General features: G+C 35.2%; 1 protein-coding gene across 9 annotated transcripts in view; it reads right to left on the bottom strand.

Annotated features, from left to right (window-relative positions):
• OSBPL9 (oxysterol binding protein like 9) overlaps positions 1 to 19,199 on the bottom strand; it is a 130,062-nt gene that overhangs the window by 55,609 nt on the left and 55,254 nt on the right. For all 9 annotated transcript variants that reach the window (XR_016018630.1, XM_019742781.3, XM_088791135.1 and 6 more), the window contains one exon: positions 14,280 to 14,356. Coding sequence is in view for 6 of the 9 variants with exons in the window: in XM_019742781.3 (XP_019598340.1) it covers positions 14,280 to 14,356 (77 nt within the window). In the remaining 3 variants the exon portion in view is untranslated. The remainder of the gene's footprint in view (positions 1 to 14,279; positions 14,357 to 19,199) is intronic.

The following is a 19,199-nucleotide window of genomic DNA, read 5'->3' as shown; positions in this document are numbered from 1 at the left end:
TTACATTCACTCCTCAAAAGCGTGGTCCTCTTCTAGAGCTCCCTGTATGAGTAAATGAAAACCTCTACCATCCACTCTAATATGCAAACCATAAACCTAGCAGTCCTAATGCCTCCCTCATTTCACATTCAATCCGTCACTAAGTTCTGTCATTTTTACCTCCTAAATACATTCTCAGTTCTGTCCATAGCTCTCTGGCATAACCACCACTCAATTACAGGTTCTGGCCTCTTGCAATAATCTCATCAGTAAAATCTTCCTGAATCTACCTTAGCGCCTCCAATCCATTCTCAACACTATAACCAAAGTAATTGGTTTCCAAAACCAATTTTATTACATCCTCCTCTCTGCCTCTTCCCGCTCCCTCATTAAAGAACTTCAACTGCTTTCCATTGTGCTTAGGATACAACCGTCTTTAACAATGGCCTGTGAGATTTAGCCCTCTCCCTACCTGCCCCCTAGCTCCATCTTATACCTTCCACTCCCTCCTTTAATGCACTCCACACATTGGCCTTTTCCAAGCTTCTTCAGTTTGCCATGGACCTTCCAACCTCAGGGCCTTGACACATGCTTTTGTCTTTTACACTGTCCCCTTGACACCAATCCCCACCCTTCGCTAATTTACTTCTACTCATCATCATTTCCTCCCAGACTATGTGAATTCTTCCTATTATGTTTTCATAGCAACTTATGATAGTAATAATTTTACATGTATTTGTTATTTTAATTATACTGTTTTAATTTACATATAATGCATCCATCTTAAATGCACAGTTCAATATATTTTGATAAATGTATGCACACGTGGGGATAAGGGGAAGGTGAGAGGTTTTGGGAACGTACAGAGGGATAGTGGATGGGGGGAGGGGGGTTCACACAGTGTGAGGGATATAAATGATAAATGTCTAAGTTTTGCTTTGTCTTGTGCACCTGAAACTAATTAATAAAAAAAAAAAAAAAAATGTATGCACACATGTAACAACCACATCAAGTAAGACAGAACATTTCCATCACCACAAAATTTCCGTTTGTGCCCCTTAAGCAGTCAATCCCTACCACTGCTGCTCTGCTTTCTATGTGCATTATTCCCTTTTAAAACTTGTTCATTTAAACTAAAAAAAAAAATAGTTCACACATTTCTCTCAACCCGCCACTCCCTGCCTCTTGCAACCACCAATCTGTTTTCTGTATTTATGAGCTTTTTTTTAAAATTTAGATTCCACATATAAGAGAGATCATACAGTATTTTTCTTTCTCTGTCTGACTTATTTCACTTAGCATTATACCCTCCAGGTCCATCCATGTTGTTGCAAATGGCAAGATTTCATTCTTTGGATGGCTGAGTAATATTCTATTGTGTGTGTATATGTATATTTATATGTATATATGCATGCGCATGTGTATAACACAATTTCTTCATCCATTCATCCATCAATAGACACTTAGGTTGTTTCCATATCTTGGCTACTGTAAATAATGCTGCAATGAACATGGGGGTGCATAAATCTTTCTGAATTAATGTTTTCGTTTTCTTTGGATAAATACCCAGAAGTGGAATTGCTGGATCATATGGTAATTTTATATTTAACTTTTTGAGGAACCTCCATACTGTTTTCCATAGTGGAAAACCAATTTACATTCCCACCAGCAGTGCGTAAGAGTTCCCTTTTCTCCACCAATACTTGTTATTTCTTGTCTTTTTGATATTTCTATCATTCTAATAGGTGTGAGGTGATATCTCATTGTGGTTTTGATTTGCATTTCCCAGATGATTAACGATGTTGAGCACATTTTCATGTATCTGTTGGCTATGTGTATGTCTTCTTTGGAAAAATGTCTATTCAGATCTTCTGCCCATTTTTAATTAGATTGTTTATTTGCATTATTCTTTGATAAATGTTTATGTTTATTACTAGACTGTAAGCTTAATGAGGCAAGGATCTACGTATCTGATTTTGTTCAACATCATATCCTCAGTATTTAGCCAAATGCCTGGCACATATTAGGTATTCAATAATAGATTTACTATGGGCATAGATTCTGAAAATAAACAGTTCTATGATAAATATCAAAATATAAATATATGGTGATAGAGGAAAATACTATATTAATCTTGCCAGATGGACATGGTCAATGTCTAAACAACCTTCACTAATACCCTTTGAAATTTTCCTTTAATATCTGCTTCTCCAGCAGTTCATTTTGTGCCTGAGCAGCCCAAAGGGCTTAATTCAATATTAGCTGATCAAACAGTTCTCCAGGCCAAGAAGAAAAAGCCTACATCTCTAATTCTATGTACTCTACTGTTTGACCCTTATGTAAGAGACATAATACTTACTTATGTAATTCTTGCTTGCCAGTTCTTTCATGTGCTTATCAAACCAACTAGACAGAAAGAACCATGGGGTCATCAAGGACTTTAGATTTTTTTAAGTAACCACCATCATGGGTCAATAGTTTCAAAATCTAATGCACTATCATTTTTGACAGTTTAACGTAAATAGTTAAGTTCTAGTACATAAAAATTTAGTGGACCCAGTTATCATTAGTTTTTATTGATAAGCTTAAGTGTTAAGATTAGGAGTAATGGCAATACAGAATATGATTTATGACAGTCTCTTAACAATAATACTGAGTTTTTCCTTAATTGCATGTATGTGTGTATATGTGTGTGTGTGTGTGTGTGTGTATATATGACTCTATGTTCTAGTTACATATTTAAATAGGTCACAGCTATAGTCCAGTTTCATACTACAGATAACTATTTGTTGTAGACATATAGTTCTCATTTTCCTAATCCTTATGTAAAGTTATTTTACAAAGCATAAAAGATGTAGCATTTAAAATGAAGAGTAGTTACACAATACAAGGCAAATTTACCCATTTTATCCCAAGAAACTGTAGGACTTCTAAGCAAATCTGGCAACTCAGGTGTTTTAAAAGATATCTACAAGTTGTTTCAGAAGTAAGTTAAATAACCAATGCCTTAAACCTATATATGACAACTGATTACCAATTCATGTATCAAAAGGATCTTTAATACTTATCTTTGAACTACACAACTAAGTTATTAAATTGGCACTTAATTTCTTTTTTTTGGTTCAAGAGAAAGAAGAATACACTCTAGTGATTAACAAGTATAAAAAAACCGTATCTTAAACTTATACAGTGATGTATGTCAATTATTTCTCAATAAAACTAGAAAATTTAAAAACAAAAAACTAAAAAAAAAAAAACCTCTAAATTTTCCTCTTGTCACTTGCTGCATTTTACAAATATATATCTATATAAATATACAGAGAGTGCCAAAAAAATGTATATACATTTTAAGAAAGGAAAAAACTATTAAAATTGTAATAGTCAATATATACCAATAACAAAAGATGAATACAAATCACATTTGACTTCTGCAATTACAAGAGGTGCTCAAAGTGGTTACCATCAGCATCCAGACACTTCTGATTACGGCGAACTACTGCTTGAACAACATTGACTAAAGTGTCCACTTGTATACATTTTTTTTGCACCCCTGGTATATATACACACATATATACACACGCATATATATAAATAAAACAATCTGAGAAAAATGAAAACACTAAGGTTCAGAGTGAAAGGGTCTTTAAAATGGCAAGAAGTCTACTGAGTAAACAATAGGCCAATTTTACCTATATCTATAAAGATGAAAAGAACATTTTAAATATACAGATTCATGTACTACTTTCAAAAATATTATTTCTGCTCCAGTCCACTAATGTTTACCTATAAATCACATTTTACTCTGATGTCATCTCAGACATGTATGACAATACTTTTGATAGAAATAGAAGAAAAAATAGGTTTAAAAAAAGTCAGTTTCCCTAGGAATTTGCCTGGCAACTCAGGCCAAATGACTGGAGCAGAAAATATTGAAAGACAACTCTTGGAAGGATATGTAGCTCCACTATTTTGTCTGACCAGTACTTGGAAGTCTCAAAACTAAACGCAGCCAATTAAGTTTGCATGTTGAAACTTTGGCCAGATGGAATAAATACACCACTTGGCATATGGTAGAAGCAGTCCCTACATTATGATCAAGGCCACCATGTTCCAGAAGTTAGATTGTAAATCATTTGCAGTTCTCAATACATTATCAAACAAAAGAAATCTTAGTTCAAGGTTAGGAATGAACACCCTCTACACAGCCCCACAATGGCTCTGATGGTATACAGTACTGCCTTGCTCGCCACTGTATCTTTAGCATCATCTCACACAGGGGCTGGCATATATTAGGTGCTTCATATCTGTTGAATAAATGAAAGACCAGGTACTATGCTATAAAAATAGCAGCATGAACAGCTAAAAAAGGTTGAAAATGACTAGTCTAACAAGTGGAGGGACAGAAGGCCGATGTTTTCCTATGTGAGCTTTTTAGTACCATTCATTTTTTTTTTTTTTTAATTATGAGATAGGTACAATTGCCCCAATTTTTACAGGTAAAAATCTATATTGGTCACTTAATTTTCTTCTGAAACAACTTATAAATTTCATTAAAAACACATGAGTTGCCAAATTTGATTAGAAGTACACAGCTCCTAAATGCTCTTGAAATCCTGAAATCTGATTTGATTTAAAAATTAAAATATATTCTATAACACAATACCATTTTGATCAACTCTCTAAAAGCACATGGTTATAGCATTTCAAATAATTGAAAATGGGGTGAAGAAACTCTATTTCAATTACTTCGAAAACAATTCTATGGCAAGAAAGAGGATTAGCAGTTTGGCATGGACCAAATGTCTCCGTGGACATTTTGGATAGAAAAAAATATCCTGCAAGGAGAAAAGAGAGTCTCCCTCCCAAGGCATATGATTTTAGGTGCACAGAAGGTAAATGATGATTTTGCTCTCTCAGCATCCGAAAGACAAATCTGAAAGCCATGTAGGCTTATTTCCTCACTATTCTGAAAAGCTGAGCAGAGTGCTAGCTAAGAAGGTCTCAAGTTAACTCAGTACAAGAGAAGAGTACCAGTTCTTACTCGCCTATGAACTAGTCTCCCCTTTCTAAAAAGGCCACTTTACCAGCCTAGGAGCTTCCTCTCTTACGAAGTCATATAATGTTTTTTATTCCTTCTCTTGACCTGTGTTAGAACTGTGGCCACAGTTCAGTCAGGTCAGACCATGAAGGTGAACTGAACTGTGGGATAATGAAAGCTTGGAAGATTGCAAAGCCATCCTTGGAATATACTCACTACTCTTCCTACAAAATATTTTACTGTATCCTTCTAAATGAAAATATTAAAGCTGAAAAAAAAATGTGCAGAGCTCCTTGCCACAAGATGGGTGAAATGGCTTTCTATTGTGTAATTAGTCGTCATTTTAAATGTTCTAGCTTTTATACACTCTAACTTTACATTAGGATTAGGAAATTAACAAATGAGAACTACTATGTGTCTCTAAAGTAAGGGTGTGGGAAAAGCTACTGTTTTCATTTAATACACTTCTACATAGTTTAAAATTTTTTTATTAGCACTCCTTATTTATGTCATTATTGTAGTTTTTAAAAAATTCAATCCTCATTATGATTTTTGTTTTCTTCTTTATACTAGACTGAGCTCTGTAAAGGCAAGGACAATATGTCATTAATTTACAATTATATCATCTACAACTAGTATAGTGGAACACTTGAAGTGTTCAATAAATACTTACCAAGTAAGTTTTCTAAAATTATTCTCTATAGGATCTGAATTGAGCATGCACTATTTAAAAATCTTTTAACTTTATTTTGATAAAGAGAAGGCAGGAAAATATGTAAGTTCTAAAAGATTTCCATAAAGACACAAACTTAAAACAAATTTCACTTAAAAACAAATTTCTGGCAGTTAAAGGAATAACCTTTTGCATCTATAAAACTGTACCATCTGTTTAGTTGTTTCCCAAGAATTCAAGATAGATGGTCTACTACCAGTTAAACAGAATTAATTTTAAAAATGAATCCTAGAATGCTAAATTCCAGTTTAGGAGCCAGAGAATGTCTGCCTTCAATAATTATAACAAAGTTGGCAACAGGCCTTAGGGGAATTTTCCTTTGTTATAGGAAACCCAAGTAACTGGCTACTTCTCCAAATCATTTTACCCGTGGCAGCGGTGACACAGCTATACTGCAATCATTTCCCCTGAGAAACAAAGAGCCTCAAGGGAGAAAAACAAAATATTTATAAATATGATATAAAAATAAAATCGAATGAGGCCAAGGGAAACAATAGTGGCAATAAACAGATCTTTATATATCGAGAAATTGAAATGTATGTTTAATAAGCTAATCTTCGGGGGCAGCCAGATGGCTCAGTTGGTTAGAGCGTGAACTCTCAACAACAAGGTTGCCGGTTCAATTCCTGCATGGGATGGTGGGCTGTGCCCTCTGCAACTAAAGACTGAAAACGGCGACTGGACTTGGAGTTGAGCTGCACCCTCTACAACTAGACTTGGAGCTGATGGGCCCTGGAGAAACACACTGTCTCCCAATATTCCCTAATTAAAAAAAAAAAAAGAAAAGAAGCTAACCTTCAGTGAAGTAGCTTAACACTCAAGAAAAACACTCAAAAAATTTCTATTAATCTTAGTTACCCAATTAGACATACAGCCATTACAGCAAAGAGGGTAGATTCAAGGTCCTAACGCTAAAGATTAATTTCTCAGCTACTTTCCTAAATTGCACCTTAAATACGAAATTTGTGTTTGTCTATTATACCGAAGTATCTAATTTTGAAAAAAAGGCTTCAGAATGGCTTGACTGTTTTTTCTAGCCTCAATAATGATTTGCAATCTGAATTCTATCACATCTCCTTTTTGGATAATGATGTTTTACCCACAGATTCAATGGTAAGGTTTCTATTGCCCTCCCTCTTCCCCTCAGCCATATTCTTGTACAAGGTATCATGTCATTTCTCTCTAGGGGCTTGAAATCAAAGCCAATGGATAGTGAACAAATAGTAAAGGGCAACAATTATAAAATTATAAGACAATAGCAATGAAATTCCAATTTGATAACCACCTAAAACACACTTTATAGTGGCTTATATAATCCTATACATACAGGACAATTATAGCGCAATTTCTTGGCCCAAAGAATAATCACAGAAGACATTTAGTATAAAAAAAAAATTTTAAGAGCAACTCATTTATAGCATAAAAGTAAAAAACTTAAAGGTCTGCACTACTCACTTAGACATCTACATGAGTGTTTTCAAATTGGGATCTAAAAAGTCTCCAGGACAATTTTCTGTTTTCATTTGTGGTAACCTGTAAAAATCAGTAAGATGCTCCTTGACTTACGATAAAGCTATCGTAAGTCGAAAACATCGTTAAGTTGAAACTGCATTTAATACACCTAACCTACTGAACATCAGAGCTTAGCCTATCCTACCTTATACGTGCTCAGAACATTTACATTAGCCTACAGGTGGGCAAAATCATCTAACACAATGAGTACACTGTGGAGTATCGGTTGTTTACCCTAGTGATCACATGGCTGACTGGGAGCTGCATCTCGCTGCCGCTGCCCAGTGTCACGGGAGAGGATCATACCACACATCACTCGCCTGGGAAGAGATCAAAATTTGAAGTATAGTTTTTGCTGAATGCGTATCACTTTCACCCCATCATAGAATAAAAAATCGTAACTTGAACACAGTCAGAACACATAAAAGTGGTATGACAGAATCATCACACTCTACACAGTAGTATACACATGATGAACTTAGAATCTATACCTAATAGTACTATTTTCACACTGTAAGTAATGACCCACTTTCAGCAAGGCAGTATGGTTCATCACATTAATGTTAATTTAGATTTTATTGCTTTGTGCTTTGTTTGTATTTAATTTGCAATTTTTTTTTTGCAAATATAGTTAGTTCTATAACATTTTAAACCTAAGAAATTTATATCTAGCTTTACATTTGCCCACATTAAATAACATTATGATATAATACTTTATGCACTGGTATTCTGGGCTTGCAGTTGTTCTCCTAAAATGGGGCCCAAATTTTCTCAAGTTTATAAAGCTGATTTACACCTCTATGACAGCTAGACAAGCTGCTGTAATTCATTATATCCTATAAAATATAGGATACTGCAAAACTTACAGGATGTAACATCCCAAGTCTTCTTTCAGTGATCAATCCCTTGCTTGGCAATAAATATCTCAGCATTTAGTTGGCACTAAAGCTTACTAGTGTAAACAAAGAATATGAAAGGTTTCCCTCCATTAATCAGCATCATCAAAAATCCACTGAACACCTCTTACAGACTAATAAGGGGATTAAGAGGTTCAGCAGCCCCTCTGACCTCCTTTCAAGGAGTAGCCTAATTTAGTTGCATATAAATACATGAAAACATACAAGCTAACATACAACAAGTTTAGAATGACTATTGGAAACTCAACTTCCATAGGAATGGAAAGGAGAGAGATGATTTTAGTTGTCTTCTCCCATCCTCAGACTATACTAATTGCAATTTGCAGATACCCACAGAGGAGCAGAAACAACAAGAAAAGGAAAAGAGGAAAGATAAAAGGAAAGGGAAAAGGCAGAAGAGATGCTCTAGATGAATTTACAGTTAATCAGAATGGAAGGAGGAATGGAATTAATATGTATTGAGTACCTTCTACGTACAAGGTGTAATGTTAGGGAGATTATAATGTCTTACCGCAACTACTTTATTAAGGGTTTATACCTACTTCTAAAGATTAGATAACTGAGGTTTATTTACCCCAGATTACACAGCTAGTAAGAGGGCAGAGCCAGATCCTAAGTCCTCATCAGCCTGGCTCTAAAGATATTCTACTATACTAACTCTTAAATCATATTTAGAAGCTTTGACAGTGCTTGGTAGGGTTTGCATGGTACTATGGGACTATACTATCAGTAAGATAGGTTCTCTCCCTGGCCTCATGAAATTCGTAGTATCAAGTGGGAGATGAGTTATATAGTATTATATTATTAAGAGATAATGTATGTAAAGCCCCATGGTTCCTGACACATAAGAAATGCTCAAATATTCATTGCTGCTACTATTATTAAAAAGCAGAATGTTATATGGGCTACACAGAAGTGGAAATCACCGCAGCGGTTAAGGACGTAAGCGGCTGTTTTTCACTATAGTGATAAGAAAAATATAGAATGAAAAGGTAGTACGTGCACTGGATCTTGAATAATTGGAAAGGATCTTACAGAGGTAAATTTGAGGATTGGGGATGGTGAGCACTTGGAAAGAGCAGCATGAGTAGAAGCAGGAAAGATTTCTATGTGGAGCATCAGGTACATGTAGGGACAGGAGATAGAAAGGAATGTTGGGGTCAAATCAAAAAGAGCCTGAAAGTCCCTAAAAAGTTCTACTCCATCCTACAGATAAATTTAAACCATTAAAGGTGCTTCACAGTTATAGATGCCTTAAGATCATTAACTACAGTCACTCACTTATAGGATGAAGAAGAGGATAAATTCAGGAACATTAGGAGGGCACCAGAAATAGAGATGTAACAAAAATAATAGTCATGGAGATGTAAGAGGATGGGTGTCAGTAATTCTATTAAAAAGAAAAACAAAAAAAAGAGTCCCCAGGTTTGGCAGGTTGTCAGTTAGCACCTAAAAGCATTCTCAACTTTCAAACCTCAATGGCTTAGAGAGCAATGCTGTCATTAACGGAAACAGAAAAACTGGATAAAGATATGAGTTTGGGGAGGAAAGGGATGATAAAGCTCAGTTTTCTTCATGTTGAGATTGAGTTCCAGGGAGACCTTAAACTAGCAAAATCCAAAAGAAAAGAATGTAATACCAAAGCTAAATATCAAAAGAGATATAAAGATCGGAGAAGGAAGAGTCATTCACATAGAAGTTTTAGCTGAATCCATGAAAATGGTGGGGGCTGATGGAGGGTGAAAGAGTAAGGTCACCATCTCAAAGGAAACATGATGCAGTCAAGAATATGGGTGCAGTATTAGTCTTGGGAAAGAGAAATATTTTTTCCTTTGAAATACGCAAAGCAGAGAAATAAAGTATAGGTGAAGTCACTAAGAACTATCAGAGAAGAGGAGAGACTTTTCTCTATCAAGAAGGGAACAGGCTGTAATTAGATACTGAATACTAATGAAAAGATTCCAAATAGAGATTTAATTGGAAATCAACAAGACATCAATAAGAAGACCATTAAATAGTTATAAATACCCAATAAAAGTTAGACAAAATTTAAATCGTGAGAGATACAGCCATCTTAATTTTGTAGACTCTAACAGTACTAGAAGCAGAGAACGGAAACCAGAATGGTATACAGTACAAAATACTCAGTGACAAGAAAGTCTAAAGATGCTAGCAAAATCAACGCTGAAGAAGCAGACTATAAGGTCTCTACTGGGGAGTGAAATAAACAAAACCAGAAAGGTACTTAATGACCAGAGAAAATGGAGGAGTAGAGCTCAGACCAAAATGAAAGGAGGAGAAAGTTCAGGAGAAGTAAAGTGGTAGAAGAGGATGATGGTAAGAAAACTGTGGTTAAAACAAAACACTTTTAAATTCGGTATTATGGAGGTGGTGCAGCACTTAGTAATGACAATACCAAAGCAGCATGTTTTAATGTCTAACATAGAGGTGAAATTCAATGGAAAAGAAAGAAATGTAAATACCTTCTCCCACTCCCATTTGGAAGAGAGCTCGCTCCATGAGGACCTACTCCACAGTGCCTAATAGTATGTTATACATCTCACAGTACTCAATAAACAATGGAAAAGCAACCTATACATCATCTGTTTGTTCCTCAATTCCTTCAATTATTCCTTCATGTAACTCACTGCTAGTGGGCACTACTTAGAACGCCGAGTTCTGGGAGCGGGCATGGTGGGAGCTGTTGTATTAGCAATGGCAGCTAACACTTATCAAGTTCTTACTATAGCGAGGCATTATTGCAACAAATTTGCATTTAACTCATTTAATGGTCAAAACAACCCTATAAAGTAGGCACTTTTATTCTCCTCGTTTTATAAATGAGGACACTGGACCTCAGAAAGAGTAAGTTCAATGTCAATAAATGTAAGTGGGGCACCAGAGTCAGGTCCTTCACCACACTTCACTATCTCTGGGAACAGAATCTTCACCTTTTTGTCAGTCAAATTAACATTTAAGTACATACTGTTTCCCTGAAAAGAAGACCTAGCCAGACCATCAGCTCTAATACGTCTTTTGGAGCAAAAATTAATATAAGACCCAATATTATATTATATTATATTAATTATATTATATTATATTATATTATATTATATTATATTATATTATATTAATTATATTATATCCAGTCTTATATTATATTAAAATAAGACCAGGTATTATATTAATTTTTGCTCCGAAAGATGCATTATAGCTGATGGTCCAGTTAGGTCTTATTTTCGGGGAAACAGGGTATTTCTAAATGTCCTATCCTCTGCATGCATTAACTTAGAAAATATACATAAAGAACTCTGCTGTATTACATGTATTTTAAAATATGAAAGCTATTAGAGTCTAAGACTTCTCAAAGTTATCTTTTTCTTCCTGTTATTCCCCCAAAAAATGTAAACTCTTATATAGAGCATATAAAATGTATTATATATGTTGGATTGAGGTTTGCAAAACAAGTTGTTTACTAATAGGGACAGGACAATGGCCGCACATGTGTGAGGCTGATAAGAGTGAAGTGAAAGTAAGTATGTTTATGTTTAGAACATATATATGAAAGTAGACATGTTTATGTTTTTGTGTGAAACTGAGCATAACAAAATTGAGTGATAAACACCTTCACCTAAGAGGTAAACAACTTCTGGTTATCACCCAAGAGGTAAACAACTCCTGGCAAACTACTTAAGAAGTAAACAAGTCCAAGGAAAAGAGGATAAAAGCAGAACTCCAGAGCAATGTCATGAGTGGTCTGACTGGGCGCTCCAGCAAACAGCCTCTGCGGGGTGCAAGCCATGATACTCCCGGACTCTCTGAAGTTCTTCCTGGCAAGACCAGCTTGCCTCAGACCCATCGTGGGCCCAGTCATCTCTCCCGGACCAGGAACCTTCTCCTCCACCTCAATTGACTCTGGGACTTGGTTCGTTATTAAATTCTATTCTACTCTGTATAATCTTCTGTGCTTACCAGAGCATTGGCCTCTGGAGGGACATTGACTCCCAAATAAAGCTGTGTTACTCACTCTATCTGAACCTGTGTGCCGGGACTTTGTTTCCCACTCATATCACGAGTACCACGCAGGGACTTAGGGCCCTGTGGAGGGGTTAATGTCCCCTTGACTTTCAGGAATAGACTGAAATGTAGCAGACTGCCTTTACAGGCGCTTGCAACAACTCTCTTCTTAGCAAAAGCTCATTCAATTCCAAAATTGAATCAAATTAGGTACCTGACCTTAAGGAATCTGCTTCCTAACTGTGGAGGTGGAGCTATGTATACTTTAAAAGATAAACAAGGATATGGTAAGAACTTAGTGAATTGTTCAATGAGTATGGCATTCAAAGGAAAGAGATCATTTTGAATTTGGGGGCATGCGGTCAGTCAGGCGAGGCTCCACAAATGAGGTTGGTTCTGAACTGGGTTTTGAAGAAAAGAAGCACTATGCGTAGGCAGCATGGAGGCAGATGGCATTTCGGAGAGAACATCCTGCACAAAAATGTGGAGACCAGAACTGAAAAAGATGTGTTCAGAGGAAAGCAAGTTAGCAGCAGCACCCCCTAGTGGAAGGTGTATGTAGAGGAATGGTGGCAAAAAGGTCTAGAAGAGCAATCTGGGAATAGATCTTAAAGAGAACTGAATGTCAGTCTAATGAGCTGGGCAGAGAATTTCATCTGCCATATTTCGTCTAATATGATTCTTAAAACACTTATCTTCATATAATATTGAGTGTCAATTAATTGAAAAAAAATAAAAAAATTTTAAACAACAATACTTATCTTCTAACTGTATCACAAATTTGCTGAAATGCTACAGTCATTTATAAAACTGCCTAATTTAAAAAGAAACCTACATAAGTTATAAAGTTGCTTTTAAAAAGCACAGCTCATAGAGTAACATAGATCTCCTAGTTCAATTAATATTCATTACTTAGTCTCTTACTAACCACATCCGCGAATAATGTTTTTTAAGCCTGTTTTTGAACATGGTCAAGTGATGAGGAGCTCATCATCTTGTAGGACCTGAGATGCCCGATTCGACCTTGTCTAAATAGGCCAATTCTCAGTATAGAGCAAAGATAAACAGAGAGAAAGGGTTATAATACATCAGTTTTCTATCATTCAAGTCTGTAAATCAAAACAAAATTCTCTATATGCCGCAATACAAGCTCTTTCCTGGGAGAATAAACATAGGAAACCATCTTCAGTATGGTAGAGTAGACATTTAGTGTTTTTGTCACTCAGCATCTTTTGATCCCTATTCTGACTATGCTTGGGGTGCAGGGGGTGTGCGGGCAGCTTCTACCCTTTCTGTAATGTGTTTCTGGTGAAGCAGATAACATCTCAGCTTCAACAGTGGAGCAGATGACTGTAAAACTGTGATTGGCCTGAACTGGGAAAATGACTGAAGCTCAGGTAATCAATACTAACCTATCAACCCTATCATGGTCCAGAAAGAACAACAGCCTCCTATAGACTTGGAGTTCCAATGAGGGGAGGCTGAAATTGTTGCGGCCATCTTGCCATCACCCTAAAGGGAGAACCTAATTAAAAATGAAGCCAACCCAGAAGAATGGGGACTGAGAAACAGAGACAGGGGACCTGGGTGTTCAGGGCGTTGTCTAAGTGCCTACTTCAGACCACACCTAAGCCAGGTTTGCTTTCTTCTTAAACCAGTTTAGGTTTTTTCTTTCACTTTCATCCCCAAGAGTACTACCCGACACACACATTAATTACGAAATCCTATTAACAAGAAAAGTAGGTCAACTTCTCAGCACTTATCTATTATCAATGTACTATTATATAATTTGGTTATATCAATATTCAATGATAGATACTAAATTTAAAAAAGGAATCATACAATTTTACATAGCATTTCACTTTTAACATTGCCTTGCACTGTCTTATTTCTACACAAAAATCAGTATTTTACCCCACAGAAAGCGAAGAAAATGACTGCAATTTTACTATACCACACTATAAAAGTAAGAATAAGCAACTCAGAAATTAAAAGTTTTCATTACATCATCTCATAGTTATTTTAAAAAAAACAAAACAAAAAACTAATGAACTATACATCCAGAAGCGATGTAAAGACTTACTTGAAGCTGAAGAGTATGTCGTAGAATTGTTTCTTCTAAGGCATGGATCCACTTCTCTCGCTCATCAGCATCACGAGCTGGAATAAAATATTATAAAAATTAAAACCTTAATTTCTACAATATAGAAAGTAAAAATTTTAAATCATGATACTAATAGAAAAGGTTTTTAGTTGTGCCATTTCCTTAATAGGTTCAGCATTTTTCATACGTTCCAAATATGCAATCCACTTGTAGCAATTTATAACAAAGGAAATAATTCTGTTCAATAATACCGCGTTTCCCCGAAAATAAGACCTAGCCAGACCATCAGCTCTAATGCGTCTTTTGGAGCAAAAATTAATAACACCCGGTATTATATTATATTATATTATATTATATTATATTATATTATATTATATTATACCTTGTCTTATATTACATTAAAATAAGACCGGGTCTTATATTAATTTTTGCTCCAAAAGACGCATTAGAGCTGATGGTCTGGCTAGGTCTTATTTTCGGGGAAACATAGTAACAGACTACCTTCCCACTGAAAACAACTAGTAAAGCTGCAATAATTAAAAAACTGGTTCAGGCATTAGAAAACAACTAATATTAGAGTAACTGAAAATCATCCCACTAAGAAAACTCCAGGTCTAGGAAGTTTCACCAGAGAATTCTGTCAAATATTTAAGAAAAAAATGCCAATTTAATACAAAATCTTCCAGAGAATAGAAAAAGGGACACTCCTAACTCCTTTGTAAGGCCAGCACAACTTTGATACCAACCTGATAAGATTATGAGAAAAAAAATGTATAGGCAATTCTAATGTAATAAAACACATAAAAAAAATTCCTATAAACATTACTATGTCATGTCCAAGTTGAGTTTATTCCAGAAATACAAGGTTGGTTGAAAATGAAAAAATTAAATCAACACTCAACAATATGAAAATACATATGAACAAGGTTATTAACTATAACATTGTTTATAATTTCAAAATATTGGAAAAAAACCTAAGTATTTATACAAAGGAGAGTGGTTGAATAAATCATAGACAGGCAGGTATAAAAAAAAAGAATGAGAAAGATCTCTTTGGAGTAATTTAGTGATTTCCAGATACACTGTTGGAAAAAAACAAAGTGTGCTACCTTTAGAGTAAGAAGGAATGAGATATAAGAAAACATACACCCATCTACTTTTTTTGTGCAAAAGAAATATAAAAAGAATGAACTAGAAACTAAAGAGACTAGTTACCTACAAGACATGGGGAAAGGATGGAAAGCAAGGGAAAATGGGAAATCGTTAGTAGGGATACAGAGGTAGTGATACTTCTCTGAATTTATCTTTTTTGTATATACTCAGATTGTTTAGAACTATAGAAATGTTTCACATACTCTAAAAAAAAAAAAAAGAGAGAGATCATTAAAATCAACCAGGATGGGAGGAGGAACCTAAAACAGAACACGAACAGTAACAAATAACCTAACTGTATTACAAATAAGACAAGCACTCTGAAGGGGATGAGGAAGAAAATAATAAACCTAACTAACTTTGAAAACAGTATTCTGACTAGATAATGCAAAAAAAAGAACTATATACAAACAAATTGATTCTATTTAGTAAACGTAGTTTTTATAGGACTATACATTACAAGCAAGTAAATATATTGTAGATAATGAGAACCAGGTTTCTCACTGTCAGAGGAAAATAAATACCAGTAAGGAAAGGGAGAAGGTGAGTGAACCATGTGGTGTTGGATTAGAATCGGAAGTATCAATGAATTTATGGTTTTAGATAGACAGACAGACAGATAGATAGACATAGGAAGTGCTTGAGAAAGAATGGGGCATGTCAAAATGAAACAGGAGCCAGTCTGAAGGAGCTCCAATCAATGGCCAAAGTCTGAAGAATTTGAGCAACAGAATAAACAGTACTGGATTGCAACCCATATAATAAAATAAATATTCAAGAATCCAATAATGATATAAATAATTGAATAAGTAAATAAATAAGGAAGGCGGTACAGCTCTTCCTTCAGAAGAGTTACAATTCATAACTACAGAAGGAATCACAGAAATTTAAAAATTACTAGACAAATACCACAGCAATAATTGTAGGCAAGATCCACCAATGGCATACTAATATCTAAAGTCAGTGGACAAAAGTTTGAGGTGAAACAGGAATTAGCAGAGTCTCAAAGTATCTTCCCCAAGATATTTTTCAATTACAAAGGGAAAACAGTAATTTTACGATGAAGAAATCTGGCAGACACCACCTTAATCCAGTGATCAAGATTAACATCACCAGTAATAAATTTATTGCTATCAGATACCCCCCAATATGATCCACTGGGAAGGAAACAGCATCATGCCTGTGGTATTCTTGTCCAAAATACATAATCTCAATCTAATCATGAGATAAACCCAAACTGAGAGACATTCTACAAAATACCTGACGAACACTCATCAAAAATGTCAAGGTCAGGAAAGACAAAAAAAGAATAAGGAACTGTCATAACTAAATGCAACGTGGAATCTTGGATTAAATCCTGGAAAAGAAAAGGAGCATAAAAGGGAAAAATCAAATGATCCCTGTGGTTGAGTTAAAAGTATTGTACCAAATGGGTAGAAGATCCAGCTCAGGCATCAGAGCCTGAGCAGGATGAAGAGGGTGTACATCACGCCAAGGGACAACATGACACGGGGCATCAAAGCCCAAAGCAGGATGAACAGGGAATCGACACAGTGGAAAAGTCCAGCATGAGGAGTCAGAGCCCAAGAAAGTGGGTGCTATGGGAAACTACATACAGAAGCACTGATCACTACATAAGTATAAGAAGAATGGTTTCTCACCATTGGAAATAGAGTTACAAATATGGTGAGAGAGAAAACCAAAATGATTTCTGGAGTGTCATCAATTAGAAACGGAGATACCAGTATGAACTCAGGGTTTTCAATATATATGTAAATAAATACATATGGAAATATGGACATGGACGCACATGTGACATTCATATGTTTCTTAGCTCTCAGAGGGTCTGGACGCCATGATTCGCAACAGCAGTAAGTATACCTAGCACCAGGTGTTGATTTCTAAACACCATTCTCCATTAAAAGGATCCAGGGCTCCTTGGGAAAATTGTTGATTCCAGAACTAAGAAAACAAGCCTGGAATATCTTTTTGTGTGCCAGAAAATAAGGAAGGAAATATTCAGGGAAGGGTAAGGACGTGTCAAAAGAACACAGAAGTCAGTTTAAAGGGAATTCTCCTGGCCAAATCAAGGACAATTTGAGCATCAAAATAAATAATGATAGCAACGAATTAAAATCCATTGAGTAAAACAGGAAACATACTGAAAGTTTGATGAGGAATGGGATATCGGCACAGCTTTAAAATACTTCCCCATAAAATATTAAGAATGGAAAAAGATAAAATTTGAGAACAAGCCTGGAAAATACCAGCTTAATCAGGTGCTCAAAGTAAATGTCAGTAATGGGACAAATTGAAATCCTGTGATAAGAACACAGCATCAGTTCTATGATCTTCAGTCCAAAGATATGAAATCTGAATCAAATCATGAAGAAGCATCATAAAAAAACAAACCGAGGGACATTTCTACAAAATAATTAACCTATATCTTTAAGAAGTGTCAAGGTTATAAAAATCAAGGAAAGACTGAACCTGTTCCAGACTGAAGGAGACTAAAGAGAGATGACAACTAAATGTAAAATGTGATTCTGAATCAGATACTCTTGCTATAAATGACATTATTGGGACAACTGGAGAAACCTGAATAGAGTCTAAGGATTGGATGGTTCTAATAATGCATCAATGATAATTTCCTGATTTTAATGGTTGTGTAGTGTGTGTATAGGAAAATTGCCTTGTTTGCAGGAAATGTCCTATAAAGCGTTCAGGAATAATGCGACATTACTCTAAAACAGTTCTGGGGGAAGAAGTTCTTTGTACCACACTTGTAACTTTTCTGAAAGTGTGAGGTTATTTCAAATTTTAAAAATTATACTTAAAAAACATTATGGTAAATCAAGGAAGACATAAATAAATGGAAATACCATTTCATGGATTGGAAGATTCAATATTATATAACATTATTCAAATTGATCTATAGATTAAATGCAATCCAAATTAAAATTCCAAAAGGTATTTTTGAAATTTGTCAAACTGATTCTAAAATACAAATACAAAATGGTACAAAAGGTTAAGAATAGCACCGGCTTTCTTAAAAAGAGAAAAAAGCATTCTTAGAGGGTTTACTCTATCAGACATAAAGTCTTATTATAAAGCTACAGTAATTAAGAAAATGTGGTATTAAAGATAAATAAATAAACCAATGAAACAGAATAGAGCCCAGAAACAGGCCCATTCACACTCGATTTGTGACAAATGTGGCAATAAAGGAAGGAACAATCTTTCAATAAATGGTGTTAGGACAATATGGCGGGGGGAATGAAACCTGACTCTAACCTTGTACTATACACAAAAATCAATTCCAGGTGATTCCTTAATTCTCAAGTGTGAAAGAAAAACAACAAAGCTTCCAGAGATTTTTTTAAAACAGGAGAAAATCATCATACCTTTGGGATAGAATAAAGTTCCTTAAACAGGATACAAAACGCCCAATTATAAAGAAAATGACTACTAAATTTACATCAAAATTAAAAGAGTTTTGGTTCAGCAAAAGACACCATTTAGAGAATGTCATGATATGCCACTGTGACATACGGAGTTAAAGAATATGGACTCTAGAGCCAGAATGCCTAGGCTCAACTGTGAGCTTTGCTATTTATTAACCATGCGACTTGCGGCAAGGTACTTAACCTTTCCAAGCCTCAGTGTACTCATTTGTAAAATGAGGGCAGTAATAGTATCTATCTCATGAGGTTATTACAGATTTTAAGTAATACAAATACAACACTT

Source organism: Rhinolophus sinicus, chromosome 14, assembly GCF_057876585.1.
Source record: "Rhinolophus sinicus isolate RSI-liver-muscle chromosome 14, RSI-T2T, whole genome shotgun sequence".
Classification (NCBI taxonomy): domain Eukaryota; kingdom Metazoa; phylum Chordata; class Mammalia; order Chiroptera; family Rhinolophidae; genus Rhinolophus; species Rhinolophus sinicus.
This window is presented reverse-complemented; position numbering and strand designations above follow the sequence as displayed.